The following is a 27,846-nucleotide window of genomic DNA, read 5'->3' on the forward strand; positions in this document are numbered from 1 at the left end:
GTGGACAGAAGGGGGCGGGAAGGCAGGCAGAGTGGTTGATGTGTTTGAATTGCTCTTTCTTCGCGCACCTGGTGCCTCGCAATTATCGCTGCCTCCAGAAGGGCACGGTTTCTCATGTTTCACCCTTTCCGGGAAGCCTTGTCGGGGCACGGCGAGGAGTCAACATCTGACGCAAGCGCGCGCGGTGGTAGTTGACCTTCTCCTTCCCTCATTGATCTTTCTCGTCTGGAAGCCCGCCTCTGGCCAGAATAAGGTCGTATATATGCACAGCGGCGCACTAGGCCGAGAGTAATCATGGGTTTAGAGGTTGGACAAATAGTATACTTGGACGCAGCAATGATTGGCTTGTCGTGATGCAGCCTGGTTTGAAATGTTGTGAAATATGGCTTGGAAAATTCAGATAGAAATCATTTCTAGCAAATCACAAATGAGTAGGACATTGTGATTCTAGTTCAAAAACACTGCAGTAACAGTAGAGATAGTTTGAATGCAGTAAGAATTTAAGTGTCTTATTTGGGGGAGGATGGGTCTCGAGCTCTATTATTGTCATTCGGTGCTACTGAGCAGTCACAAGTATGCCAGTTGAGTGCTGACATTTTCTGATGTGCCATTAAAGAAATGACTGCTGCCCCCTCTAATCATTATAGTTGGATGGACCCAGAAACCTTTGCGTAGGCACCTGTAGCCCCCTCTGAAGCACGTGGCATTCTTACGCCTCAGAAGTGGAGAAATTGCCCACTTACGATTCTGTTGCAAGCCGCAGTAGCCCATTTGTGCTGTGTACTATTTATGTGTCTTTTGATCCCTCAGCCGGAAAGTCGTGGACTTGAACCCACGAAGTTGCTCTCTGAAGAGCACTTAGACTTTCCAGTAGGATACGTCAAGGATTCGGTGACTCGTACAGGAGTCACGACGCAGACTTCGACCTAATTGTCTTGGGACCCTTAGACTAAAACTCGTCAACCCCCTACAGCGTTCTTTTGATGAGTGAAACTATTCTTTGCGTCAGAAGAAAATACAGAATCATCGTGGATAAGAACTGGCATGCGGCATAGAAAAGCGCAAAGTTTACTTTTCCTATTGGTTTGTAAACTATTAATGCTTGTAATGGGACACTAGAATCACTTTATGGCTTCAAGACGTTACAATAAAAGCCGGCAGAGTGGAATGTAACTGCCATGGCAGAAGCTGATAATTTCAGCTCTATTGAGCGTACCGAGTTAATGTGTGCATGGATAGTTGATAGTCTTATCTCAGGAAAGCAGAGGACTGAAGGGCGTTCAGTCTATTGTGATTTTACGAGGGTTCTGATTGAAACAATTTGGTTTGTAGAGTGGAGGCGGTGAAGTTATCAGTTTAATAGCTACTTCTTCATTTGTGTCTGATTCCATGGAATCGTTCATTAAAAACCCCTCCCCTAAAACTTAAGCTCCAGTGGTGCAGATAATTATGGCTGCTTTCCAACGCAAGCCATTGTGTCAATTCAAGAGAGGTTATCAAGTTCATAGCCTTAATTGATGCAGTGCTTTTAGCAGATGAGTTCTACTTAATATAATTGCCCTAAATTCACACATAGTACAACACGAGGGTGGCACATACTTACAGGATGTTAGGAAGACGGTAGCAATTACTATATATACATGAACGGTCGATCAAATAAACGCACTTGGCGAAACGAATATTGCTTATCGTGCCAAGAAAGCCCACTCATGGCTGTGAATCAGTTTCCGCATAATCTAATCAGAGGCTTTTGTCAATAAGAATGGATCCATATGACTGGATACACATGAGATCAGATTGTGTTAAACTTCCATATGATAACGACTTCAATCGTATTTTTTTCTAACAGCAAATAGTTCTTCTGCAAGATTTCATATGAGCAGGAAACTGTGAACGTGCCCTCTAATAGTTGCTCTAGAGCTGTGGATGGCGCCATCCTTGCACCACCGCCTGTTCAGCACCAGGGACAGGTGACAGGCTAGGCGTACAGGCACAGATGTAGCAGCTGAAAGTACACAATAAGGTAAAACAGTCAATTCAACGTTCTCAGTTTCGTAAGCTTCCTTACATGTATACAAACAAACCCCCGTCAGGAAAGTGCTCTGTAGTACTTGATGCACTGAATGTAGAAAGTTGTGAATCCCTGCCGTGTAATAATTCATTTCTGCTCTTTTGCGATGTCGATGTTTAGTTTGTTCGAAAATGAACTAAATACACGTTTTGTCGAGCTTTTGGGTAGAATAACTTTAGAGCAGCTCTCAATTTATCGTAGCCTTGTCTCGTGCTTGAGCTCGAGGGCCAGGGACTATCGTTTGTTTCAAAATCCCATTCGCCCGTCGCGCTCTGTACGTGGTGCGAACTGCTTATGCTCATCACCTGTGGAGCGCTATGAGCCAACATTACTCTCAGGCTGTACTGACTTATCCCCGCAGAAATAATTTTCTCTTAGCAACTGGAAGAAAACGACATAGCACAAAAGTCTTTTTACAGTCGAGAGGGACCTCCGCGACCTGCTTGGCTTTGTAGTGTTTGCGTTGAGAGGCGCCCCTGACGTGCTTAATGTGATTTACCTGGCGCAGATCCATCTTGGCGCTGTCCTCTAGAGGGTCCTGGTGCCGCCGGTACGCCGCTGAAACAGTAAGATAGGCATGTTCACTCAGCACTGGGACATGAACAACATCGTGCGACACAAAGTCAGGCCAAACAAATGTGCTGAACAGGCGACTTTTATCCTTTCATCGGTATTTTAAGTACCGTGCGTTCACTGTTACACTCTAGCGTACAGTTGACGACAATATTATTCATATCTCTGGTAATTTATTTTTCGTAAGAATAAAATGTATAGTGAAATCTGGTCCATCTAAATGTATTATAGTGTCATCTGGTATCCATGGTGGAATTAATTCAGTTGTAGATTAAGAACAACTGTATCTTGATCTCATTTGCAAACTGACTGTGAACTTTAACAACGAATGTTGTCAACAATTCTGGACATGCCATCTTTCGTTAAAGTGCTCTCGACCATGACATTTCGCGAATGCAAATATGTTCCCACTACTTCTTATGACTCTTTCCTCCCCTGCCTTTGTTAGTTATCAGCTTGTGTTCACTTCTTGATGGAAATATCAGCCGAAAAAACACGGTTTCCACTGACTGTATTGTAAACCGCTTTAAAAGGCATTAATGGCACAAAAGTTGGTGTCAACTTTGGGAGAAAGCTAAATCTGCTTGTTACAAGGATCCATCCGTGCCCGATTGATGTTGAACACTGGTTAAACTAATCGTGTCTGTATGTAAAAATCAATATGTAAGGTCTACACCCGTGTTAACTGTAACACTTGATTGACGATGCGTGAAACATATGTCTGCCAGTATATGTGCTACAAGCAAGGTGACGTGATAGTTTCTCGTCCACTCGTCTACGATCCCCTACAGAGAAACAGTACTAGTCTGCAGGGGCACTTCCTATTCTTTCTATCCACGAGTTCTACCGTACCTATATCGCCATATGGGGAGGCTACTGAATCACATTGACCATGGCGGACGGTACAAATTGAGTATTTCTCCAAACAAATATATAAGCTTATTACTCATAATGTATCTTTCTCATCATAGTTCTTATTACTTATTTTCTATTATTTTCCTATTCACGAACCTACCCAGACTGCTCTTGAGACGACAAGCACAGAGAACGAAGCTCTCAAACGACAGGTTGTGTTTCTCGTCAGCAAACATCAGGTACAGGCACGTCAGGGTGGCGGAGTCGGGAAGAAAACCTGATAGTGACACAGGGATTACTAAATTACCCAACAAACTCGCGCAACAAATCTAGAACTATCGCTGGCAACAAATACAGTAAGGAGATCATCACCAGATAGACTTAGAGTTGGACAACGATTACAGTTAGATGTGCAAAGGCTAGGCGCACATGTAATAGGCGGTTTGGATTAATATAGGCAGCTTCCGCCGCGCCGCGTGCCTGTGAAGTTGGAGTGTCACGTGGAAGGGCGGTTACCCCGGCTAAACAGAATGATAGTATTAGTATTATTAATGATAGTATTATTAATGATAGAAAACTAGTATTAGGAATGAACCATGTGTTTGTTGGTTTTGCGCAAGTCATAGTCTAACGAAAAGACTGACTGACATATATACAGAATGATACATCCTGATGAACCCCACCCATCTCGCCAACGAAGGAAAAACTTGGTTGAGATTTTGTGTCCCTTTATTGTAGGACTCACTCTTTTTTAAAGTTAAATCCTAATAAGACTTCCTGGTAAAAGTTACTTTTTTTCTGGGAAAACTTCCACTGGTTATCCTTCGGCCACATGACTGACGTAAGCCCTGACGTCACACCGACAGGTGAGATTGGCTCCTCTGCGTGACAAACGACTGTGCGGAGTCCCGACGACGGGCACCCGCCGAGCGTGAAATCATCACTGCGCGCGGTTAGCGTCGCTACAGGCGGTAGCTACAGCTTCTTGTATAACTTTTAATTATAAGGACTGACTAAGACACGTCGACTCCGCACGAAAGCACAACATACATGTGCAGGCTCTACCGTCATAGACTGAAAGCATAAGAAAAGCAGTAACGCGACTGGAAATTTGTGCTGATGACTGCCGTAGGCTCTTTATGGCGGATGATATTTTGTAAAATAGTCATTCTTCAATCTAAGGTGGCCAGGGATTCACATCCGTGGTATAAGTAGGACAGGTGATGAAGCATCGTACCAAAGCCCCGGCCTGCAGCTCGTCTTTCTAGGAAATCTAAACATTTCCTCGGAAATGGCACGCCGCCGACCTAGACAACTTGGCGCGAAAGATTTCCTCCCGGTGTGGTGACCTGGTTAGCGAACCTTTACATAAACTGGCTTCGGAGCGCGGAAGATTTTCTTGCAGTGAAAAGACTTTTCTGTACCCCAAGTTGAGATTTTGTGTGTGCTTTCACCATAGATCGTGATCTTATTTCCTTTCCGTCCTGGCTATGGATGAGTCTTCCCGGTAAAAGTTACTATTTCTGAGAAAAAAATCATTATTATTCCAAGGCGGTTATAGGGAACCTCCTTGGTTATTTGTCGACCTAGACTATCTGGCGCGAAAGATTTCCTTGCGGAACGGTGACCCTGTTAGCGATCTCTTACATAAACTAAACTAGCTCTGGAGTGCGTGGAAGTAATTCTACATCGTGTGGTAAACTTGCGGTGGTTGTGGGTTGCGTTAACTTCACCCACACCCCCAAAAAAAATCGGACGTAAGAGATTAAAATCTCTTCCAGATTTTATCAAAGGCACATCAAAATACCTGATGACAAACTTTATATATACCGTCGTCGAGCAAAGTGAAACGTACATTTGGGTAAGGTTATGCCGGGTCTGTCTTTGGAGGATTGTCAGATCATGAAGGATTACTCTAATCAACGTTTTTCAGTAACATTTTGAAAAACAAACCTAATCACGGCCAAAATCAACCGTGATACAAGCGAATTGTTGGGTGGACTATTGGCACTTTTCTTCCTTCCTTTCAACAACTCACTCTTCCCAAACAGTGCTTATTTCCGTCTGTAAGATGAGACTAGTGAGGATATCACAAAGAAGGTAACTTGTTTCTAGTTGGCCCGGCCTAGATCCCTCTTATGAGTCATGCCTTTGTAATAAATAGGCCAGCTCTGTTACAACAAAACTTGATTGATTACAACTGTGCATCAAAAACCGGATTGATTTCGAGAGATGAGAAATGATAGAAGACGCTCACCTATGTCCTGTAGAGCCATGCCCAGGTACATGGCGGGAAATGTGTCCGACTTCGCTCGGTCATACTTGTTGAAGATGTGCTGCAGGATGGATGATCAAATCATGTCACATCAATGAACACCCATGCGGTTGTTCTTTCAAAACCCCTGGAATTCTGTGTACTCCGCAAATCGATCGAAGAAACGACGGACTAACAAAAATTGGCTCTTTTGGTGCAGATGAAACCCATGCTTTGTGTACATCAATGATACCGTAAGCTACTAGTATGTCAGAACTATTGCTGACACGAGGCTGCACATCAGATGAGTGTCCCCACCCCCGCACGTCCCTACTCACCTTCCACAACAGCGTGTCCAGTAACATGGATCTGAACTCCTCGTACGACATCGTGCCTCTGTGATCGACCTGGCGTACGTTAAGGACTTTCAGCACCATTCAATATACCATCAGGAAGGTGTATTTAACTTAAACAGTACAAATGTCAGCGGAATGAATGTACTACATGGCATCTAGGTAGAACCATCCAAACTTGTAACCGTTATTTATTTATATTTTTTCGTGACATGTATTTAACTGTTCTTTTTCTAGCCCCAGGTCCCTTTAATACTATAGTCAAGCTGACGTGTTTGGATTAAGAAGAAGGCCTGCCAGTCACACAAGATGCATGTGTATTTTCTGTGTGAAATTTCAAACTAGTATTTCAATAAAAGCAACCTAACGGAATAAAAGCTAGCGTTCAACACTAAAGCGATTGTCGTAGGTCGTCAGCTCAGCTGACCGTTACATAACAAGTGCGCGTGCAGACACGCCAGTCTGTAAATGTGCGTTTGTGGTGTATGTGGGTGTGAGGGGTCGTGTTTGTTGAAAAGGATACGTCTCCCAAGGCTACTATATTCCTGCAGGCTTTAAGTGTGAAGTGTCTTTTGGTTCATATCTGTAAAAAGACAAACAGTGCGCAAATGAGACAATTTAAAGTCAACAGCAGAACAGGATAAGGGTCTGGTCTGCGATAATCATAATCTCATGCATTTCATCCAAAATACAAGTACACCAGTTGATGATAACACAGGGAGAAAAACATTTCTATTTAATAATTGTCAGAAAATACTTTTTTGTACAGTGATTTGAAATAAAGCAATATTTGCTATTATACACATCAGATACACAACTAATGTGACAGTACTTTCAAAAGGACATGCTTTATTCCAGATTGTGTAGCAGCGCTCTCTGCGACACCCTTTAAATGTGCAGTTTGTAGCACATAAATGGGACACAAAATACAACTTTCTGAGCGAACAAAGTACAAACGTTAAGTGTTTGACTTTGAGACTGGTTTTGTCCTCGAAAGAAATTAAATCGTCCGTTAGGACCCAGGCACACCTACCTTTGTTTCCAACAATGTTTAAGAGCTCCACAAGTTGGTAAGGAGTCACTTCCATTGCCTGTGCGTGGGCAGTTGAAAGACGATCAAGAAACTCATAATATATCTTGACATATATAGAATACTCGAATTAGAGTTGGGAGGTTAGGTTAATATCGTATAATAAGATCTAGAACGGTAGCCATTGAGAGTTCTGTTTGATCCCATTCTTATCGCTCGAATTGAAAGAACGATATAAGCCATAACAAAGTCATGTATGTAAATATTGTAAATTCTCTGAAATCAATCGTGGGAACACCTACCTCGCCTGACACGTTCTGGAAATATTGCCTGAAAGACCTCCTCCTGGCCTCTCAACTTCTCAGGGTCTAGTGGTATCTGTGTCAAGGCAAGAGTGTTACTAGCAAGGACATGGGCCGTCAAGCATGTGTGAGGAGCTCAGTAATATTATCACTCTGAAGTAAAGTCGTCGTCGGTCGTCTTTCTACTGTATTCATAAGGCTTGTTACCGTAGAGTTAAGCGGAATAAATGTTAATAGTCCCCCTTGTGGTCGTCACAAAGAGAGGATCGAGTTGACTATAAGAGTGGACATACCTGCACCTGGACTGTCAACTCTCGTGGTTTGTCTAGAACATCTCTGAAAAGAAACGTGTACACCAAATGAGTCTTTCATACCGTCGGTAGAGTATCGTTAAATAAACGTTAAAAATGTATTCAAAACGGAACTGACCACTTGGTATTGAAGTGACACTGTGAATTGTAGATTTTATAGTGGCATGTTGGCTTTGTGGTAAGGGTTGTTGACGTTTTGGTATCGTTATCAGTCGGTTCGAATCTCACTCAACTCATATAAAGATGCCTGTGGGTGTTCTATTGGATGGGATGTCCTCTTGGGAACAACCAACAAACAAACAAGCAAACAAACAAAGGGAAAAGAAACAATCCGTTACTTCCCCCTACCGTAACACCGCGTCGCCCCCGCTGCAGACCCTGAGCGTGAAGAGCCCGTCCTCGTGCGGATCGTACGTGGACGGGACGATGATGTACTCGGCAGCGGGCAGCCGGACCCGCCGGGCCACCTGCCGCTGGCTGACGTACTCGGCTGACCGGGCCACGGACGCGTGCGACGAGAAAAAGTCCGGTCCCAGAGGCAGCCGAGCACCCTTGGGCTGTTGGTTGAAAATACAGTTCAACCCGCACATGTACAGTTTAACCTCTACATAAGGACAACCTCGCCAAAGTGGTTCAAGAGATGATTTTTCTCAATGAAATACAACTACTAAGAACCCTGTCTATAGTGACCAACTGTTATATAGACCAGATTTTATCGGTCCCCAGAGTGGTCTTCTTGGGGAATTTAACTGTATGCAAAGATATTTCTTGCGTATTCTATGTTTACGGGGACGAGAAAAAGACAGACTTTAGCCCGATTCTAACACCTGTCTGAACGGCCTGTATAGTATCCACGGTACAGCTGTAACCATCGCCTGTGCTGATTTTAACTTCACTGGATTGCCGTTTTTATACATATGTATCATGTTCTGCAGGGTCAGAGAAAAAGAAACATAGTAACGTTCCAGCCTCATTCTCTAAAACTCTGCATGTGGTGCTATCGTGTACACTTATTCACAACTTTAAGCGTAGTCTTAAAGCTTAAGTGTGATATTCTAATCAATATTAATTTAGAGTTCTAAATTTCAACGTACGTTATAGACAGCAAACCCTATCGTCCTCAGCGGCTTGCCCCTTCTCTGTTTTTGGCGGAGGGATATGACACAGCTACATCCGGGCTCTTCTCCCGCGTTTGCATCCTTGTCGTTCTCCACCAGATGTAGTCGGAACTGTGGGTTGATCCAGAACGTGTCTGTACAGACGGTTGCAGGGGACAGTGGTTAGGGCATCAATTGGACAAAGAAATTAACGAAAAGGCAACAAAACGAGTTTTACAGATTTTCCATTGCTACGATTGAAGGATGATACGAAAAAGAAAAACACATCCATAAAAGAGCGAAAAAAGTTAACGTCATGAGACAAACCCCCAAAATTGTAAAAAAAAAAAAAAAGCAGCAAAGCTTCAAATGAGACAGGCGGACAGCCTGATATCACTGTCGGTGGCCGTCTATCCGAGTCTCGTGTTTGGTTTTATAACAACCTGAAACTACTGCATAAAGCCAATAAAGTCACAAATTAAATCTCCCAACAGAGCCTTCGGTGGCAATGCAGTAGGCAGTACCCATTAGCCTGGTGAGTGACTATTTACCACCGGCTACTAATGGTTACTCCTCAGACGAATATATACTGCCTTGCCACCGAGGATCTGCCTGGAGATTACAGAATCTCACCTTTGACCTGTGAGCACCCTCCCGCGGTCAGCCCCACCGTCCACTGCCCATGCGCGTCCGCCATGACCCATCTCTTCCGCTGATCTCTGATGACCTCAGGGGGCACGTGACAGATCTCCACGTACGTGAACTGCTTCACAAAGTCATCCAGGGCCATCCTGGCGGGAAACGGCCGGCCGGTTTTACAGGGACATGATATTCCTCTACGTTAGTCAAAGCCATTTCAGCACCAAGGACAGAGACACAGCTGACCCATCTTTTGGCGCCATGTATTCTTTACTTTACTTATGTCTGAAACTTGCGTATGTCTGAAACTTACTGCAAAGCCGTTACAGTCGAAATTCGTAAAGAGTTTGATAACAAAACCACATGTAACAGTATTCGTCGAACATTACAAAACTGGTTTTAGATTTTTCTACTGACAGACACAGTAGTGGACACGCTATAATAGTGTATAATACCCACCAGACCTCCCCTGAACTGTCAAACGTCAGGCCCATCATCTCCCGCTGGTCGTTGGATATGCTTTTCCATTCTATGGATCTGAAAAAAAGCAAAACGACTCATCAGGTCGTTCAAATATTTTGCTGGTTGATGTCATGACTATTTGTCACAAAGTAGCGCCATGTTTTTTGTGACTATATTGACCATAAAATTAGTTCTTCCACAGTATTTGGACCTCTCTCGTCCCACAATTGTCTGACTAACATTAGTAAATATTCGAAAGAAGCTCTAGTCGCTTCTCCTACGCTATACTGAAATAGAAAAAATAAATAAAAATACGGGTTTCCAAGAGAAAAAACTATGAATAGGTTTCTCTCCACCTACAGTAGAGGGACTTATGAAAATCGTTGGGAAGGTTTGTAAACAAGCTACAAATCCTTACTCTTCACTCCAAGGCCCCTTCCAGTCCACGTTCTCTCCGTGCGGACTGCGCAGTCGCAGTAGGGGAATCTCTCTGTCGTCACCCCTCGGTGTCCTAACCCTCACCTGCAGGGCGCATGTCACGGGTTACTTTTGACATGCAAACAGTTTTCAACAGAATCGTCCACAAACAACGATCAAGACAACAACTTTCGACAAAGTCTTGGCCACGCCGGCCTTTATTAGAAGTACTTCATTAAGCAGAAACTATGGATAGCCATAATATAAATCTTATAGAATATTGCAGACATAGAGTAGGGATTCAGTCTTATGATCAACACACAATCTTATGTTTTCCCAATATACAATGCACGAAAGAGATCGTACCTTGGCCAGTGCAGATATAGCGTAAGCCTGCTCGGCGTACAGACCGCTGGCCGTCAGCTTCCGCTGGGGCGGCTTTTCTGGCGACTGAATACAAGAAAAGTCACCTTATTAATTAGTTACTGAAAGCTAAAGTCTGATCAACGGTACATTATAAGTCATTAAAGTCTGATCAGATTTACATTTTAAAAATTGTTACTTTTAGTTTTATACTGATCCGCTTACTTCGTGCCGTGATTTCCTGAACTTAAATTCATCAATGATTAGCAGATTTAATTTTTCTTTCTCCCTGTGTTGATTTATTAGAAATCGTGTTTTGTTGTCACACAAAATACGACTGAATCTCACCGAGATGTAGCAGCTCAGCAGAGAATAGCGCTCGAACGCCTTCTGGATGAGACTGAAGAAGTGGTTGGGAAGTTTTTCCTTGAGAAAGTACACCTCTGAGATGCCCCCGGTCCAGTCCTCCACGGCGTCTGTTGTTGACAAGTCTCTCAGCGCCGCGTAGCTGCCGAGAAGTCTGCAGACGAAACATATATTGCAAGAAACTTCGGTCTGCTCTGTCCATCTGTTAACCATACGTGTGCATAGTCATGCCATCAAACTCAGACATATGTGAGTCTATATCATTAAGAATTTAGACACCCTAAAAACTCAACGTAATTTTGATATGATGAACGTATTCATAAGGGTGTTGGACAATGTCAATGAGGTCTTCTGTCTGTGAAAAAATTCATATTCCTACATCTGGCACAACGTACTTCGCGTAGGCCTTTTCCAGCAGCGACGCCCAGAAATGCCGCTTGGACACTGAGTGCGCGAACACGAGCTTTCCGTCTATGGTGGGCAGTCGGTCGTCCACGGCTACTTCTGTCCACCTGGAAAAAATAAGTGATCTCTTGTTGAGTCGAAAGATTTCCCTGTGAGTCACCAATAGGCACTTCTGATGTTGACCAGAATTACATGTATTGTACGTTCTTGATGCTGTGATATTTCTCGTGAACCCCAAACATGTGAAGTAAATGTGATAGTTTTTCTTTGCTTGTGTGTTATCTACTTACCCGTCCGGTCCCCACAGTCGGAAACTGAAAAGCCCGCAGTAGCCATCGGAGAACCCCTGCAGTTCGGGCTGGACCGCATGGCGGAACAACTTGGTGTTCTGACACACAGACGACATGCTGGCGACTATCCGCGCGCTCCCTGTGAGGATGACGATGACATACGATTTCCTATTTTATACATTATTGGAGAGTTCCCTTAACCTCCATATAGTATGCAACCATCCTGTTTTTAGTCCCCTTTAGTCACGAAGTGCTTGAACCATGGACTTACAAACACTCATCATGCCAGCTTTACGAATTGTAACCTATTTATCATCTCCATGCTTATTTAATAAAAAAACAGAGTGGAGGGAAATTGGACACGTTTGCCTGAGCTGACAATGTTGCTTGAGCTGCCAAATCGTGGTAACTCTTACTGGCACTATTCCTTCAGATGTCCCCTAGACTATAACCCAGCCGGCAGATCTCACCTAGTTCTCCTGGTTCGACGTCGAACGGGTCCGTACAGCTGCCCAGCTGCGGACTGTTCGTCAGTTCCTACAGGGTAATAAAGGAGTATCTTAAAACTATCACCAAATGAACATACCTACATGCATTAGAACGGCACTGATGGTATAATCTTCTTCTCGAAGGTAACTACTCCTAGGGAAGCAGATATCCGAGCGAAGTTCCATTTCATCGCAAGAAATGTCTTTATATTAAACATGGACGACAACCCCACATTCTCCCTTGATTAGCCCAATGAGTGAAAGTTATAGCGGTTGTTGTGCCTGAACAACTTCCTTAATGCTCCTTGTGTACGCATTTCCGGGTCAGAGCTCTTTGAGGTAATCTTAGTCTAACACCTGAATGGCCCTCGAGGTCTTGTCTACAACAAACTTAATCAAGTCTTTGGGGTCAAAGGAGTCACCTTGTACTAACACCATACTACGTGTACATGTACTACCTACATGTATGTTAACACAGTGGTAATTCAGTTGAAATGGTTGACATACTAAGTGCGTAATTGACGCAGGCGACTGTAGTGAATGTCAGCCCCACCCATGCATGCCCAGCCCTTACACACGCAGTCACAGTCAAAATACCGTGTTCCATATCCATGGCAGGTTTGTCGGACAAGGTTTCGGCTTTGTGGGACAAGAAGATTATGTGTGAACTAACGTGGTGTAAACATACGGGTACGTCAGAGGAAGAGCGGTCTTGAACAATTGGCTGGCACTGGGCCGTAACACAGGCCGGTAATGAAAACACAGCTACCGAAATGGCGTACACAGTAGCCTAGCAGTAAGGTACACATCCTAGGCACCTGGATATATGGTTGTGTGTGGAAGTCAACATGAAGTTCTAACGGCGTTGTCGCGAATTTTTCATGACACTTGCTTCGGGTTTTACCTGCCAAAATGGGAACAATGCCAATGTGATGCATGTGTTCATGGGATAAGTCTACCCTTTGGCATGTAGCAGAAAGTCTAAAGACCGATACCTGGTGCCTGTGCACGTTACGTTACCTTGGGTCGTCTCCAGAAGACCTGTCTGCCGGCCAGTCGCGGGTCCCCTCGGGGCGATATGGAGCGGTCTGCCGCCGGGAACTCCTCATCTTTGAACAGCGCCCCGTCCCTGAAGCACCTCTCCCTCAGCGCGTCCACGTTCAGTCCCACCTGTTGTCTCCTGGCGGCCATTTCTCGGTCCCAACTGTCCCTCTACTGTCAACAACCGTTGTGGTACGAGTTTGAAGCACTGCCGGGAAAACCACCAGCTCTAAGAAGACTCTAAGAGTGAAGACATGACCGCGAGCGGTCCTCTTTACCCGAAGAATGACTAGTAATATTTACCCGTAGTTGTTGGTGAAAGGTTCCACCCGGGCGTGACACACGGGTATTAATGACAAGGTGGGCAGGTCCTGTTTCATCCCGCCACTCAGCCCCAACGGGGAATGAATGGAGTCATTGCCACCGGACCCAATAATCATGAAGGCGCACATTAGCTAATTGCGCGCGCGCCTTGTTAGCAGTTGGCACGTCGGACAGGTAATGGTAATATCTGGCAGTATATACATTTGTATATTTATTTGTATATTTCGCCACATCCACGTTTTTTTACGGATAACGGGTTTGAACAAATAATCCACAGACAAGAATGCCTGTATTTCCAAGAGAGCTACACTTAAGTCTGTGGATGCAAACATTGACAAAACACCACAGTACGTGCTTGTGTTTAAAAAAAAGAACGATAACTAACTCGGCAGCATCCTCTTATATTTGTAGTTTCTAACCAGGCCTTCACTTTATTGAGATGAATTGTTCATTGTTCAGAAAACGTGAACCCTGGTGGTGTAAAGAGGAATTTCCAGACGCTCAGAAGTCATGCACCGCTGTGTACACCTAAACAAACCTGTGTAACGTGAGTGGAGTAACGATAGCCTCTTAAGGGCAACTCTCATAACCCGCCGCGCGGAGGATCAGGCGCTATTGTTCACGTAATCCCAGCCTGGAGCCTCGTAGTTTACATAATCTGATCCAGACCGAGTCAGCTCATTGGAACTTTTATTCCATCAAAATTCTAAGCATTCATACGTTTTAATACTGTGCACAGTTGTCGTAGCCTGGAGTCTAGCTCTGGACCACTCCCCGAGATCCGCTCCCCCGCCGCTGACTCCAGGCTACATTCGTCGGTAAACCTTAACATCTCTTTCTTACAGTCTCTTTATTCAGTGACTTACCTGACGAAATTGTTAACGAAGCTTTGGTCATCTGTGGCCACAGTTCCCACTTTTGAACACCCATGGATAAGTATTAATGAATCTCCAAATAGATATTGGAAGCTACACATCTGCCTACAGGGACCTGGAGGAACTTCTTTAGATAAATTGATTGAAACATGAGTCGCACGCAGTCGTACCTCCAGACACCTTTATTGATCGTGATAATATCGTCACCATTTGTTGAATTGTATCAATTACTTAAAGTTCCACCACTTTGGATATACAATGTCTCTAGCATAGCACTGTCTTACGTATTTAAAATAAAATGTGGTGCATTCCACATGGGAACCAAGGAAGTACCAGTAATCATTAACCAAAACTTTATGGCCACCTTGGTAGAAGTTTACAATGGGTGTGTGTTCCTGTTTCCTACAATGCTTTTATTGGCAAACATAGGTACATTCTCTGGCTTCCTATATCCACTAATGCACAGAATCATTAGTCATGTACTCTATACATGACATACACGAGAAAACAAGCAGCTTGATAGATTTTCAGAACTGTTACACACTGACAAAATGCTAATTGAACATAGGACAATTTGGAAAATCTATCCAGTCGCTTTAGTAGCAATTTTCTTGTGTATCTCAATACCCGGGTGTCTATCCTATACCTGGCAAATCATGGCAGTTAGGCCCAGTTAAACTGAGTTGTTTCGCTTTAGGATGGGACTGGAAGATAAATGCTGATTTTCCCAGACTGAGGTAGAGAGTTCACAGACAGCATTGGTAGCACTGCACATGGCCCCTTGCATTTCTCAGTCCCATACTAGTACTCAGACTACTGCACTGCTTGTGTCTCAAAGTGACACAGGACTACAACTACAAATGATGTGGGTGAACTTGTAAAAATGCAATTTTTGTATACATAGTTTCAAACTGAGCATATACTGCACCATATAGCACACTCTCTTCAGTGCTTTGTCCATTTTGTTCCCATTTAAGCATTTAAGTTTAAAATCCAGCTAAAAAGCTACAGATAGGCGACATGAGTGACACTGTTTTGATCAGTATACACAAGTTTAGAAAACATATTGTCAGAACCAGACATACAGTCTATGGCCTGCCATTTTGTGGTATACCTCTGTAGGAAATAGTATAGAAAGTCCCATTTTAAAAGTTTCATAAACCCAGTAAAACAGTAGAAAGAGACTATTGCAGTCCGTTGTCATGGTAACCACACAGTTGGAAGCACACATCTTACTACATTGTACTATAAATCCTTAAAAATCTCAATCAATATCATCATCACAGAATTACAATCACCAGAAATCACCATGGATTAGTTATATATCAACATCTTATTCACCATAGATCTTTTATATTATTATCATATCATTAACATAATTTAAATCTTCTCGTACACATTCACTTCCAAATCTGACACCTGCCGACACATCCTAAAATTGCATTGCAGGAATTAAATAATGCAAACCCCTTTGCCTGAAAAGAGTCTTTAAAACATAACATCAACACAACATCACATCGATCTTGATCAAAATTTACATTCATCAGCAGCAATCTGGAATGTAAAGAAGTTTTAAAGACTATAAACCTCTGTTAAATATGCAAAATTGCAGTTAAAAAACACACCAATTGCTAATAATATATATACCAAAGTGGTCTTTGATTACAAACTGTACTATTCCTGGTACACTTATGTTCCTAAAAACTGCTAAAATTCTATACCCCATAACCTGACTTCACCTTAACTTGATTACATCTTCTGACTTCTACGTAAAAAAAAACAAGAATTTCATTTAGCACAAAAAGTCACAAAATACCTATGAATTGATCCAGGGAGAATGCAAAGTATAGTTGGATAGTCATCTAATGCCAAAACACTAAAACACCTTCAATATTACACTATTTTTGCTACAACACCAACCCTTTTCACGTATTATATATTACTGTGGCTATGTTGGGCAAGGGTTTTTCCATTGGTCCACTCTGCATGTGCAAGGATGGTCAACTCAGGAGTACATGGTAACTGTCAACCACTGAAAGAAACAGAAAGGAAACCAGTTAGTACAACATTCATCTTAATGCAAGCTTAATCATTTAGGATGCTACCTAAAAACTTTTTTAAAAATGGAATCTGAACAGGAGTTGAAGACATCTGAAACTTGAAGATATATCTTATACAAAAAAAAAAGAATGTTTGCAGAATCCTTAAAGGCAGGTTGTTCCCTATCTTTCTTTTGATATTTAAAAATAGAGTTTTCTTAAATAATGGCTTCATTCATTCATGTCTTGAAATTAGAACAGCATTAACCAGCATATCCTAAATACTGGAAACTGCTTTGGATATAATTCAGACTAGGAAGAACTATGTGAGCAACTTTGGTGAAAATATCAGGATTTTGCAATTTCGATAATGGAAAAAATACTTACATCCTCCAGTCCTAGAGTAGCCATGTTTCCGTCCATGAACGATGCAAAAGCCTCTGTTGGTGGCAAAAGACAAGATCTCATAAAAAAGAATCACCACAATGCAATGACACTCATCAAGCTGTCCTGTACAGAAATTATCTACTAAATTTAAAAAATCTTTTTGGGTTTTTGGATGTAGTTTTGTCAAAATACATTCAAAGAGAGATTAAAGTGAAGTATACACTCAAAGTTAGCAATTGCATTTGAAATAGCCTGTAAAAAGCATTTAAACAGCCAATTCTAATTATATTAGAATTGAAACAACTGTACTTACTAAACATGGCCTTGAGGCGAATGGTGAGGGCGATGAAGTCTGGGAAAGAGATTGTCTGGTCATCAGCCTGGTAACGCAGCACGATCTGCTGGAATATCGTGTTCTTCAGCTTGAACCCTGCAGATGGAAGAACAAAAACCAAACATTTTCAAAAGAATGAAAAAGATAATTCATGGCAAGTGTGATTTTCCAAAATATGGGGTGAAACGAAAACTGCAACTCGTCTATTTTCTCTAAAATGGACCCTCCGCAAATTCCACACTGAAAAATTGTACCCCACAAACCCATCTACACACTAAAAGCTCATTGCATTGTCAGACTATCACAAAGACAAGCTTTCCATAGCAGCAATACAGAACCTTCTAATCTGCAGGTCACCAAGTAGCCAACCTGTCTTCCTAGAAGTTCCTATACAAGTAGTGTCTGTCACTCACCCACATGCTCCAGAGCTAGTCGGAGTTCATATGTGTCAAAGTCTCCAGACTTGTCAGCATCGAACATCTTGAACACACCCTGAAAATCAGACATAGGTTTCTGTGTCAGCCTGGCTTCTTCTACTGTACTTCTGTCGCACAAAGGGAGGCACAGAGGTCTTATTGTCAGCAATGCAACTATTTGCCCAATGACATGTCTAGTACACAAACTGTTCATTGTAAAGGCAGGGCATGTTTACATAAACTTCACAGTCACACAGTTGTCAGATGTGTCTTGAAACCCCTTCATCTTTCACTTCAAAAAGTCTCATGCAGAACAAGTACATACTGTTGTACTTACTGTCCACAGCTTGATGTCTGACCACAAGTCAAAGAACTCATCGAGTCCGAGCATTCCTGACTTGTCGTCCTGAGATGCGGTTAAGGTGACAAAACAGGGCAGAAGAATTACAGGGCTCAAGGTATTTTGTTTCTTAAGATTTGAACCATTTTTATTCAATGAGAAGTTCAAATCGGCATGCAGGCTGTTTTTCATTGAGATCATGAGGGAAGAGGTACGGGTAAGACAAAATATATAAAAAAGATAAAGTTTACATCATTCAGGAAAATAGTTGTTGTGCAGGCATTTCTGATGTCTGAACCTAACCTGCACTCGTCCATGATAAAACCAGCCCATGACACTAGGGTGACTTTTTTTTTTTTTTTTAATGGTGTCGCTCAATGCAAGGCCATTGGCCACTTCTAGGCATAGAGCTAGCCTGTAACTGTAACAGCAACTCTTCTCCCTGAGTCAGAAACAACCTCACAAGTAGTGAGGACTAACTGACCCAATAGGAGAAGCAGGGGTTACGAGACTGGTCGGGAAAATTCCCTACCCCTTTTTTTAGACCATAATGGTTTGTTCCACTTCCGCTCACGTGGGTTCTTTAACGTGCTTGAGGTGTGTCTCTCTTCAAACACGGGACCTCCATTTTTAACGTCCCATCCGATAAGACGCCCCTAACCGAAGCTAGGTACTCATTTTCACCTGAGTGAAGTGAGGAAAGTCGTGTAAAGTACCTTTCCCAAGGGTACAACGTCGCGGCGCATGTTCGGACTTGTTCGGGTACGACCCGGAATCGAACCCGGGTCTCCCATAGTCCAGTGATGTACCACTACACCACACGACGCCAGGTAAGATGCCAGTAGTGGCCCGGAATCCTAGTAGCATTCTTGAATATGGCATAAAGCAGTAAAAAGGATACATCCATGAGGGCCACCATGGAACGGCACAGCTCCAAGTTGAACCCACTGAATTCAAAATAGGACAGCTCTGCAGGGGATGAACAGAGATTTAGTAAAATCCCTCGACTGTTAAGAAAGACTGTTGTTGAAAAGTACATTATTGACATTATTGTCATTGTACTCTTAAATGTTCTGTGACATTTTATACAGATTTACGAACATTATCATTATTAAATACTTATTTCAAGTAGTTCAAGTTGCCAAGTCACCAATATCATGTTTTGGGATCTGCAATCCTAAAAGGAATGATCACCTTTTCTCAGTGCTTGGTCCAGCATCTTTTTCAGTTCAAAAGCATCAATCTCCATATCCTGTGGGTATCAACAAACAAATTTTGAAAGTTCATCTGTGGTGGTAGAATTCATGATGAGCAATCTACAAATTCAATGACTTCACTTTGTGTACATGTTCTATTTGCATAAAGTGATGTCACAGAAGTAGTGGATTGCTCATTCCTTGACAAAAACTGCTGTTCAATAAAAAACTTGGGTCAATCCCTATTTTACTTTTCCTTTGTGCTGGGAAGACCCCAGACATATTTTTACTAAATGATAAAAATAACAAAGAAATGAATTTACATTGTGTAAGATCAACTTGCGTTGGAAGAAAAAAATACTCATTTTCAAAACTTGGCATTGATATCAACATGTGCAGATCAAATCAATGCACAGTTACAGACTTCACTGTGATATAAAGCCATACTCACTTCCCCAGCAATGCTCTCAAAGAACTTGGTGAAGGCAGACTTCTCCTGCTGCTCCTTCTCCAGCTGTTTGGGGGTTTTGGGCTAAAGAGGGAGACAGAAAATACAAAATGAGCCTCACAAATATCTATGTTTGATGTAAGCTATACTATGCTACAGGTGTACATGCATCAGTGACTTTCACAATTGAATGATTGGTGCAGACTTAAACACTGTAATCTGTGTTGCTTTTAACACAAAGAGACAATAAATGTCCATGCACATGAAGCATTTAACATTTTGAAACAAACAAACAAAACAAAACAAACAGACAGGTGGACAACCATGCTGATCTCAGTAAATCACAGTCCATGCAGTGTCAGTTGTCAGGTATCTGACTTTGATGGCGATCAATGATTCGGTGATGGTTTAATTTTTTTCTTTGCACACCGAAATGGGAACAAACCTCCAACACCGCTAGTACTGGGTCTTTCTCTTTGGGTAGGACATCAATCTAGGTCATGACGTCATCAAATACAGGTAATACAAATGTCAAATGTAATAATAAAGAAGGAGATAAAGAGTTTTTCAGTCTGCAATGTTTGGGTGTCAACCTAAGTTTAGTATAACTTAGCAGTCCAACATAGATTACTGTTCATACAACCTACATGTACATGTGACAAGCATGCATTTAGGTTATATGAAGTTTTTAAAAGCTCAACCACGTTATGATGATTTATGATGATCTAACCTACTGGAACAAAGAAATCATGCTGGGCAAGAATGTAAATGACTGCTCTGACAAAATACTAAGAGACTTAGTTGTTTTACTTACCACCTGAGGGATCTGGACCACTTGTGTTTCATCATCTATCTCCCTGTAACAATGTACAAAAGCACTGTCAAGTCAAATGGTAACAATACCCCATATCAACAATTACTTGATGTCCCAAAGTGACTCATCATACACATCATGTTCTTGTACCTTGGACCCCATACATGGTCCGAAATGACATATTGTATCACTTGTTTTGGGTGACCTCTTATTGCAAAATCATGTCATCACAAATATGTGTTTTTAAACATGGTAGCCATCTCAGAAGAGACATTTGATGATAACCAAAGTTACACAGGCCAAGTTACTTATAATGCATTAGACAATGCATCGTAATTTTACTGACTTGGTTTCGATACTCTTCTCCGTGTAGATCCTCAGCATGAACTCTGCCTCCTCCCCTGGCTCAAATGTAGATGGGATGATGACGTACTCTCCTGGGGGCAGTTTGTATCTTGGGAAGAAAGGACAGGGAATTGTTGTTTTTTCATTCTTGATTTTACAGATTGAATTTTTATAAATAATAGGATAACATAACTTGAAAACATCCATATAAACATCCATAATACATATAATACATAATATTATCAAAACTCAGGTGAAAGGAAAAAGAAACTGATCCTAAATCAAGTAACATGAATTCAACTGGTGCAAGCAATGTGGTAAATTTTGATAGAAGAATAAAAAATTAGCAGTTAGCAAATCTAAGCTGTTGTTAAGTTAAGTAAGAGACAGAGTTTCCCTGTACCTCCCACAGATCTCCCTGGTGTTGATGAAGGAGGGGGAGCGAGCCACAGACTTGTGGTACATGAAGTACTCCTTCTTCAGGGTCTCACAGTTGGGATCCTCCAGCTAAACAGACAGAAAGTCATATTTGCAAGTTATTAACACATTTTTAATTATTTGTTTATCTTCCTGATAAACCAGCAAACAAACAAATGTTAAATTAGTAGTAACTGAGTAACTGCTTTTTGGCGTAAATGTTAAATTAGCCTGGTGTCCATGCATTTTGTTCGGATAACTGTAGGTTACCCAAATTTGAAAACGTAAAATGATCAAAAGGACATGTACATGATACATTTAGTTTAGAAGAACAAAACTTAAAATATTGCTACATGATAATGCCGTTAATGATATTCGCAGACTCGGTCATTCATTTGATGGATAAGGAGCTGACCAAGACTTAATGACACTGTATACACCTCAGGGCGGGTCATTAACCCTATATTAACCAGCGAGTTACCTCATAGATAGCGAATCCGATGGTGAGCATGCCTGTGCCCATGACCTTCTCAGCACGGCGGCTCCGCTGCATCAGAGCGATGATGACACTACAGGCGACCTCATCGTCGTCAGGGTCAGGGTCATCGGCGGCGTCCAGCGTGATCCGGTACTGCGGGTTGATCCAGAACGTGTCTGCAACAAGAGCGGGACATGCACGTGATATGGAGTCTGAGCAAGCATGCACCCTGAACGTAATGCCCATACTGAATCAGGTGGTTGCAGCAGAATAACACCATTCTGGTAGTTGTTGCTTGACGTTGCACCAGAATGATGCTGTTGCATATGACTTCTCTTTCAAGACACAAGTACAATAGTATGGATATTATATACGGAAATACGATCTTACATATACATGTATTCTGGGTACATGATGTGGACATGACTTGTTATGCTGAATAAACAATTAGTAAGCTAACTTACATTTAACTACTTCAGAAGACATGCACCATGTCATGATCAAGTGAACCACATCAGCATCATGTAAAGGCATTCTTCCAATTTGTAACATTAAGAAAAGGTAAAGAACATGACTGGTGCAGGTGTTTTGCCCACCTGGGAAGTTCCTGCAGCCCCCGGCCGTGGCCCCCCTCTGCCACTTCCCCTCCCTGCAGCGACGTCACCCACTTCATCTTCTTCTTCTTGGGATCGTCCTCACGCATGGCGTCCGGCGGCAGGTTACAGATCTCCAGCCGCGTGAAGTTGGTGTGCCAGTCCTCAAAGTCCATCCTGAGGAAGGGAGGAATTTCTTTGATGAAGCTTAGACATCCAGCTAATGAGATACACAAGAAACTGTGACTCCAGCAACTGGATAGGTTCTGAAAACTGTCAAACGTTTCCAGTAGTATCCACTACTTTGGCCATTTTTCATTTTAGCTAAAGACTATCACTATCAGATACTTTAGGCAACACACAATAACTATTCAATTGCCTCTATTATCTCTAATATTTTCAATTAAAAAACAAGACTACCTACATGTATCTGAATCACTAAAAATCCCAAAGGACCCTTGAGCTTACCAGAACTCTCCATCATCCCCAAAGTTCAGATCCCCGTCATCATCTGTGTTGAGTTTTGCCTTCTGCTCACTGGACAGCAAATCCCACTTTGGAGACCTGTCATGAGGCACAGAGGTCAAGTTAACCAGAAAGGTTGGATTTAAAGATTGTAAATTAATCCCTTGTCTTTGACCTTTCTTGTCCCAGAGACGCACGTGGAGTTCCCCTTTATTGATATTGATGTACATCAGTCCACAAGCTTCAGCCTCACTGAAAATGGTGAGTTCTTCTTATAAGTTGGATGAATTACTCCCTGGTAATTTTGTGACAACGGAAGACTTTTTTGTCTTATGAAAACAATTATTAAAAAGGATTGAACCTTGAATGTGGTGCACTTTCATACCCACTTTTGGGGCTTCTGATTATTTTACAGGCTTGTATGCAGAAATAATAGGAATTCAATTGTAATAGTCATCATTATATATCAGATTATTCTTCTGACACTTTTCCCTATGTAAAATGTAAGAACTCATCACTCACTCGTCGCTCCAGTCTCCCATCCACTCCACAGATCCCCACGGGTTCCGCACACGGATCAGGTCAATCTCCTGACCTTGTACGTTCACCTGAAGTGGGGAAAGGAGGCAGAGGAGAGTGTTAATGTTGTACAGTCCTAGTGTCTTCATTTTATTCTTCCAAACAACACCTTCAAATTACAATGCTCACAGGTTATGGCACTCGAATGTCAAGCCGTTTGGTCAATGATAATTCCATAAGAAAACAGTTACTCAAGCACTGGATAGAGTTTGAAAACTGTCAAGTAGCATCCACTGACATTTTTGTTAGTGCCTGACAGTTTTTTAACTCTGCCAATAGCAATGTCATAACTGCAGACTGTGAGCCTTACCTTCTGCAAGCCCGTGATGCTGTAGGCATGGCCCATGACAAGTCCATTGTCCAACTTAGAATCAATGGCATTTGGATCCGCCTATGTACATAACAGGATAAAATAGGGAAACTGAAGTGAACATTTATGTGGTAAAATGCATTGATTAAAGTTGCTAAATATGAATCTTCTCACATAAGACTTTCACACAGTGCAATTCTCTGTCTTATGATTACTTTAAAAATGTGAGGATGTTTGTTTAAAGTTACATTTTGCCACAGCTTCAGCAGACAGACACAGTTGTTTCAGCACCACGGAGAAAACCTGGGCACAGCTGTAGAGCACCCAGCACTCCCATCAATCATTGCATGCACTACTTAATAGACTTCAAAGCTTAACAGTCATATCATGACTGTATATTTGATTTCTTACTCTCTGATCATGATACGTACTTACATGTACATGTATACTCTGAGCATTTCTATGTGCAAAAGAACACAATATTTGTGCAATGCCCTGCAAATTAACGCTCAATATGATGATCTACCTTCATAGTGGTGTGCCTAGATTTTTGCTGGTGCACCCCAATTTTTTGGGTTGGGGGCACCAGTGCTCCAAGTCAAAAAGTTAGTCTGTAGCCCTGCCATCCTCACCTCCACAGAGCAGCCCATGAGAGAGCTCCTCATCATGGCCTTCTCCACGATCTTCAGCAGGTCCTTGGGGGCGTTGCGCAGGTCCATCCCCTCCGTCACTCCTCCGGTGAAGTCTTCCATCGCCTCCGTCACACTGCCTCCCTTCAGGGCTTCATAGGACCCATACAGCCTGAGCAACAAATCAGGAAGTCACAAAATGTGTTTGGTATACACTGTACTTTAAATTACAGTGCTATGAATCAACTCCAACAATGTCGCAATGTTGGGTTTTATTCACACTTACAATTAATGTATGTGTAATTACAATGTTGTTTGTCCGTCTTATATGTATGCAGAGCTCAGAACTTCATGTTAAACTTTAAAACAATAATATCTAACAAGTCTAACAACATTGGCCATACATTTGAATCAATAGGCACATCTTCATGACATCATCATGGAAGGAAAAGTCAATCCTGCCTTATCTTAATAGAATATCTTGATTGAGAGTCAACATTTGCTTCTATCACATCCACCTATTTCCTACACTAATCCTGTCATTACACGTAAAGCAAGCCATTTTTGAGAACTAAATGCTATAGAGAGTTGTTCCTCACTTGGCGTATGCCTTCTCCAGCAGAGCGCTCCAGTACTCGTTCTCCTCAGCAGAGTGCACGAAGGTCAGCCTGTTGTTGAAGGTGGGGAGTTGGTCGTCCACCACCACCTCTGTCCACGTCCCGTAGTGCCAGAAGTTAAACCTGAAGCAACCTGGAGTAAAGAAAGTCTCAGAGGTTTGTATACAGGAAATTTGTTTTCATTATGGAACATCCCATACATACACATGTAGCAATTTCTACAAATTGTCTGCATTTCTATGACTTCTTAAAGGACAGTGTATGACAATGGACATTTCTCTGTCTTGTTTTGATCATGAAATTTGATAAAATGACTTTTGACAAATCATAGATTTACCAACGTATCCTTTTGCTATTTTTTTTACTCATTGGTCACCATATAACAAGACCCAAAGGCCACTTAAATGTGTTACCCGAAGGCCACTCCAAGGTTACAGGTTACATGAATCAGACTGTAGCTACAGCATTTCTTCTCTATAAGCTTGTCAGAAACATCATAATTGAGACAAGCTAGACTCACTGAGAGTGAGAACTTTTAAGTTATTAGGCTGTATGTATATGTAACCTTAGCCGAAGAAAAGGATTTTTCTATACCTCTAATTGATGAAAGTTTTACATGGCGAGAGATAAAATCATAGCCATACTTACCCACATAGTCGCCTTTCTGGAAAGACTGATCAGGAGGCACGACTCCAAACAGCAGGGACTCATTCATGGACAAACAGGCGATGGCAGCCAGGAACCAGCAGTCACCTAGCAACATACCAGTACAGAACATCACTCATCATTGACTGGAGAGAGCTGTAAAGGTGCTTTAATAGGTAGTTTTAGATTTAGTCAAAGTGTATTGCAAAATTACGTGTGATACTAGTTTGAGTCATAACCTTGTAGTCATACTTACAACTTAAATACATATTTAGATTTACATATAGGAACAGAGTTAATATTTGGCCCTAAGTGTAACCCTTGACCAACTTGACACCAATGAAGCAATTTGTCATATTAAGTATTGACATTCCCAGATAAGATTAACCACACACAGAACCAATACTTTTGATAACCTCTGATAACCCGAATTGGTCATAACTTGCCACTGCCCCAAAACCACAGTGCTTCAAACTTTGAGCCAACAAAAAAGCTGTTAATTTATTACATGTATTTGAGGCATATTGAACTTCAGCATACACTGATACAAGCTACAAACTTATTCTTTTAAGAGCACTTAGTAGTGCAAAACTGTTAAATTAGCCTTATTTAGTTCTTATAAAACCAGAAGATGACATACTTATGTGCTGTACCATGTAGAACTGTTGTACATTAAAGTTTTTTTCATTATAATTACCTAATTCTCCCTGACAGATGTCAAACCTGCTGGCTCCGCCCACAAACAGCTCTGGATTGTCCGTGATCTCCTGCAAGGGAAGAAGCACAACATTACTTCCTGTTGACAAGTGCTGTGTAGCTAAACCCACATTTAGGTTCAGGTCTGGATTCAAGTCCAGAGGTTTAGGTGCAGTTCGTGACTCGTAAGTCCAGACCTTAACCCATGGCATATACAAAATTGCATGTTGTCAACCTTGCATTGTTGTATGGGCAAAACTGTGGCACATAACATGGAGGCCGACACTTGACCATGCCCGATGGCAATGTTTTCTTCATTTTGTAGCACAGATTTTGCAATAGATGGAAGATTTTAAGGTGGTTTGGAAAGAAAAGGGGTATTGGACATTTTTTTGTAGTAAGTCCAGAATCAGTTCTTGACTTTAAAGGCTTTTTGGCCTTGAACCTTAACATTTTTAGTAAATTTTACAAGTCCGGGACCGGTCCAGTGAACTGGTACACAGCTCTACTGTTGATACAAAACATTACAAACATGCCCTTAGGTTGAATGTTGAAAGACTCTACAAGTACACAACAGAAACCTCACTGTCACACATATGACCCAGTAAATATCTGGGTAAAGTTAAGGTCCCATAACAGCTTTTTTGAGTCCACAGGGGCAAAAGTTGTGTCTTGGGCATAGTATAAGGAGGTGTAGCTCATGCCTTGCCAGGAATAAAAGATATCACTTGAATTCTACTTCAACTTGCCTTGTCGACAGACATTTAATTGATTATTCTATCTAAATTATTCTATCTGACAGTGTGTGTCAACCTTTATCTCATTAGTGATTCCACCCCTCTAGAATCATGCAACTTGAGACTTTATCACCTCAGCCTAGATTCCTGTAATTAAGCTCATCTTGTATGACCTCTAACATCGTTACCTGCAATTAGTGATAACAGCAGATGTATCAAGCCCATAGTGGAGACAACCGAGTGAAAGTAATGACATCTTTTTAGTACCATGACTACCTTAACTTCCATAATTGTGGTGTGGTTGGCATTGTTCCAATTAGATACACCATACATATTCAAACCATTGTCCAACATGTATGAGTTACATTTGCCACAATGATAGTTTTATTCAAATGATAAACAGCCAGTATATTCACTTCAGTAGCTATCAACTTCAACACATGTGCATTCATATTTACATCACGTCCTGAAATAACCTCGTGCGTGACCTTTCTGATATGCCTAAGGGTTTGCACAAAGGTTTTTAATACTTTTTTTCTTTTTTGTCATTATTCTTACATGTAAGGCCACACCAATTTAATTTGTTGGTTCTCGAATTTTTTCAGAAAAAATATGAAGTGACAGGGCGAAAAAAATAAAAATAAAAACAGGTCTAAGGCATCCTATTATAGGCTTAAATGCTACAAAATGAGCCATGAAGTCAACACAAAAGGCTGGGTTAAAATTTAAACATTGAATTTTGAACTTTTAATCAAACCACTGCAATGATAGATGGGAAAACTGTAACAACTAGGAAGAAAAGGACTTTCCTCAACTGTTGGGGGGCAAAACATGAGCATTTTTCA

The 27,846-nt window shown here is 41.8% G+C and overlaps 1 protein-coding gene and 1 pseudogene across 1 annotated transcript in view; both read right to left on the reverse strand.

The window, feature by feature from the left end:
- Positions 1 to 1,538: 1,538 nt before the first annotated feature.
- On the reverse strand, positions 1,539 to 13,717 carry LOC109472208 (annotated as a pseudogene).
- A 968-nt stretch (positions 13,718 to 14,685) lies between these two features.
- LOC109472173 (calpain-9-like) overlaps positions 14,686 to 27,846 on the reverse strand; it is a 17,380-nt gene continuing 4,219 nt past the window's right edge. Inside the window, 21 exon segments of the mRNA XM_019771760.1 lie at positions 14,686 to 16,548; positions 16,943 to 16,995; positions 17,256 to 17,372; positions 17,690 to 17,768; positions 18,030 to 18,098; positions 18,934 to 19,001; positions 19,227 to 19,284; positions 19,680 to 19,760; positions 20,491 to 20,533; positions 20,837 to 20,944; positions 21,239 to 21,342; positions 21,734 to 21,906; positions 22,327 to 22,379; positions 22,381 to 22,500; positions 22,792 to 22,887; positions 23,311 to 23,396; positions 23,678 to 23,758; positions 24,310 to 24,478; positions 24,906 to 25,056; positions 25,572 to 25,676; positions 26,266 to 26,335. Coding sequence (XP_019627319.1) covers positions 16,522 to 16,548; positions 16,943 to 16,995; positions 17,256 to 17,372; positions 17,690 to 17,768; positions 18,030 to 18,098; positions 18,934 to 19,001; positions 19,227 to 19,284; positions 19,680 to 19,760; positions 20,491 to 20,533; positions 20,837 to 20,944; positions 21,239 to 21,342; positions 21,734 to 21,906; positions 22,327 to 22,379; positions 22,381 to 22,500; positions 22,792 to 22,887; positions 23,311 to 23,396; positions 23,678 to 23,758; positions 24,310 to 24,478; positions 24,906 to 25,056; positions 25,572 to 25,676; positions 26,266 to 26,335 — 1,911 coding nt within the window. The 3' untranslated portion in view covers positions 14,686 to 16,521.

Source organism: Branchiostoma belcheri, unplaced genomic scaffold, assembly GCF_001625305.1.
Source record: "Branchiostoma belcheri isolate BF01 breed outbred unplaced genomic scaffold, Haploidv18h27 scaffold27, whole genome shotgun sequence".
Classification (NCBI taxonomy): Eukaryota; Metazoa; Chordata; class Leptocardii; order Amphioxiformes; family Branchiostomatidae; genus Branchiostoma; species Branchiostoma belcheri.